This window comes from Ornithodoros turicata, chromosome 5 (genome assembly GCF_037126465.1).
Source record: "Ornithodoros turicata isolate Travis chromosome 5, ASM3712646v1, whole genome shotgun sequence".
Classification (NCBI taxonomy): domain Eukaryota; kingdom Metazoa; phylum Arthropoda; class Arachnida; order Ixodida; family Argasidae; genus Ornithodoros; species Ornithodoros turicata.
In genome coordinates this window covers 58,439,373-58,442,853 of record NC_088205.1, presented here as the reverse complement: position 1 = coordinate 58,442,853, position 3,481 = coordinate 58,439,373, and the positions used below count along the sequence as shown (strand labels likewise).

The following is a 3,481-nucleotide window of genomic DNA, read 5'->3' as shown; positions in this document are numbered from 1 at the left end:
TTCCCCCGACAGCGGCGCCGTCAACGTTGCGAAGGCATTGCGACATCGACGACAGTGAAGCCAGCAGCTATTGTTGCCCAAACAACAGTATGCCTTACTCTTGGGGGAAAAAGCTTCGCTTAGATCCAAGGAGAGCATGAAGCGTTGCATACGCGCCCAAAGATCTTCGCTTTATCCTCCATAGCCCTTCGTGATCTTATAATCGATGGTGACTGGACATTAACACGCGGCACCACTCCGGAACCATTCTTAATACACGACAACGGACCAGATGCCGAAAACCGCATTATTGTATTTGCCGCAGCAAGTGGCTCAGGCATCTAAGCGAGAGCACGTTATGGCTCATGGATGGCAACTTTGATGCTGCTCCAAAGCTATTCAAGCAGCTCTATTTTATTTTAGCACCTCTCGGAGACAGCACCGTATCAGTTGTCTATGCTTTTATGACTTCAAAAACCCAGGAAGCGTATGAGGAACTTTTTCAAGCAATCGTCGATGCATGCGCTGCCTAGGGTATGATGCCTTCGCCTGATGTTGTCATCACGGACTTCGAAAAAGGCACCATGAACGCCGTGAAGCAGGTCTTCGGTGAAGAAGTACAGACACGAGGCTGCTTTCTTTCACCTGTGCCAGAGTACATGGGCAAACATTCAGCAGCTGGGACTAAGTACAAGGTACAAAGAAGAAGAGGAGTTTCGCCACTTTATTGGCATGCTAGATGGCCTCGCATTCCTTCCCCTTCGTGACGTAGAAGCGGGGATGTTGTTTCTGAAAGCTGTCGCTCCAGGAGAAGCGGAAGCTGTGGTCGCCTACTTCGACGAAACATACGTGAATGGAACGTACCGTCACGTTGGAAGACTCGACGAGAACCCACGGATTCGTCGCACACCAGCAAGGTTCCCCCCTGAAGTATGGAATGTCCACGACGTCACCCTGGACGGGGGAGATCGAACAAACAACCATTGCGAAGCATGGAACAGAAGATTCGGCAGCTTGATCGGCCACTCCCACCCCACCGTATGTCGTGCAATAGATGCACTCCGCCTGGAGCATTCAGCGGTAGAAGGGAAGTTAGCACAGTCACTCGCGGGAGTTCCGCTCGTGAAGAGGCACAAGGCTTCCACCTTACAGCTGCAGGAGAGGCTCCGTCGCCTCTGTCAAGATTATGCAGACGAAAGGAGGACACTCGAGAGCTTTCTACGGGGCATCGGGCACGCAGTTCGCTTGCGAACGTGATTCACATGTAATCTTGTTGAAGCAGTTAGTTGGTTGGTCAGTTAGTTAATAAAATGAAACTATGGTGATGTCAAAGCAATAAACAGGCGAATTCGAAGTTTTCGGCCCTGAGTTTGAATATAGGATATCACACATCGCTTCAAACTAATAACGTATACTAAATAATTAAGATTAATAAATAATAACGAATATAAATAATAATAAATAGATATAAGTAATTAATAACTTAACGAATATACATATAAGCGTATAATCAATCATTTCCAATGGTAGGTAGTAGGTGAGGCAGGGAAACAAACAGGACGACAACATACAGCATCAACAACGCCCGAAGTAATCATTTCATTGAACTCATTTCGTATGGTACACGCAGAGCTTTACTGTTGAGCCCAAAATGTTTTGTTGTAATTAACTAACTCGAACAAAACTAATCAAATTCTCTCCCGCTATTTAAGGGCCGAGTCCTCATTAGAACCTCTTTCTACTGCCATGCGGCAAACACAAAAAAGTCGAACATGGGACCATTTCTTCCGGGACCATTTCTTCCGGAACCCGGAACCACTGCCCGGATAGATACGCCACACGATAGATACGCCACTGCCCAGGACTGCGGATCCCAGCCGGCAAGCGTCGGCTGTTCCCCGACCCCAACCACGAAAAAGAAGCCAGAGGGAACGCCAGGATGCCTGCAACCTTAACGGAGGAACCCACCGCGCCACAAGCACCCATGGCATTCTGCGAACCTCTCAGCAGCCTCACCCAACAACAGCGGACCGATGAGAACGACCGGCGGCCCGACGAGAAGCGACAACCGCTCCCAAACCGTGACGCCTGGCTGGCGATCGGCCAAACGACTCATGCCAAGTAGATTCCCTGGACTGAATCCTCAGCAGACAACCCCCTGCGGTGATCGACGGTTACTCCTGTGTGTGTGTGTTTCTTTTTTTTCTTTTTTCTTTTTTCTTGGATAGCAAGCCGCCGCGAGGAAGGCTGACCTTCCATAACCCATACCAAGCAAGCAAGCAAAGCACATTCATTAACGCGCGATCTGCATTCGTCTTGGATTAGGGCCGAAAGGCCTCTGGGCTGCATTTACCACACTACAATACGCTTATGGTGCCAAAAACCTAGCCATAATGTAGCCTTGAAATAAAACATTGTTACATATCTTATGAGAATGTGTGGCCCTCCACTGCATAGTATATAGCACATTTCTGAAAGAACACATTTATAGCAATATGTGCAGATTTGAGAACACCCTGTGAATATCCAAATATCCCGAAGTTGACGTCCGTGGAAAGTGGAGAAAGTGGGAGTAAGATTTTCCCCTAGTCGATGATGGTAATGACGGGGGAAGGGGTTGGTGTTCGTCGGTGCCTTGACGGCCGTGAATGAAGCAAACGTAGACTAGGAGTACACTATATAAAAGTTTATTTGCACGGGGAGACCAGTGTCCCACCCGACTGCCAAATCCTGAGTGATAGTAACAATCACATTCACTTTCCGCTGCACCTCGGTCCGAGGTCAGCGACAAGGTAGGTTTCGCATTCCGCGACCTTCATCCATTATGACGAGTCTGGTTGACCTTCCGTGTGTATTACGGAGTCCTTTCTTCCCCACAGCTCCACGGCGGGAGTAGCCTTGAGTCGCCACTTAAACTGGTCACTTCGAAACTCGGTAAAATTCCACTACAAGCGAAGTTTGATGGAGGGAATAACTTCACAGTGGGACAAACCATAGTCGCCAGGACGTACATGCGACGTCTACGGGATCTCTGCAATGATCTATGGGATATCCAAACATCCAATTTGGGATATCAGGTGGACATCTCCTAGACGTCTATGGTTTACTGGGGTGCCACCACCCACTATAATTCTTTTGTGTTTTTTTTTTTTTTTCAACATCGCCCAAAAACACTGCGCAAAAATAACGCGCTTCAACCTTTCGAAAGAAGCCGCAAAACTCCATAGATTCCGACACACGAGGCGTAGATGACGTTGTCGAAAGTTGACATTGTTGACATCTCCCTCCTCACAGCAAAAGCCAGCGTACACATTTCACCCAACGTAGGCCTTTCAGCAGCTGTGGTGAGGGTGGTGAAGAGTCCGTCAGAAATCCACTTTCGGAGCAATGTTGGCAGACGCATCGCGGATTGTGCACCATGTACTGCGTACCCGGGGGTTCTGGGTGTTCAGTCCTCCCCCCCCCACCCCGAAATGATACCTTTGGTAGTGTATTTGGGAGA

The 3,481-nt window shown here is 48.6% G+C and overlaps 1 protein-coding gene across 1 annotated transcript; it reads left to right on the top strand.

The window, feature by feature from the left end:
* The first annotated feature begins 518 nt into the window (after positions 1–518).
* Positions 519–1,236, top strand: LOC135395884 (uncharacterized). The gene is made up of 2 exons (XM_064626972.1): positions 519–596; positions 655–1,236. The coding sequence occupies exons 1-2, from the start codon at positions 519–521 to the stop codon at positions 1,234–1,236; spliced, it is 660 nt and encodes a 219-aa protein (XP_064483042.1).
* Positions 1,237–3,481: the final 2,245 nt, after the last annotated feature.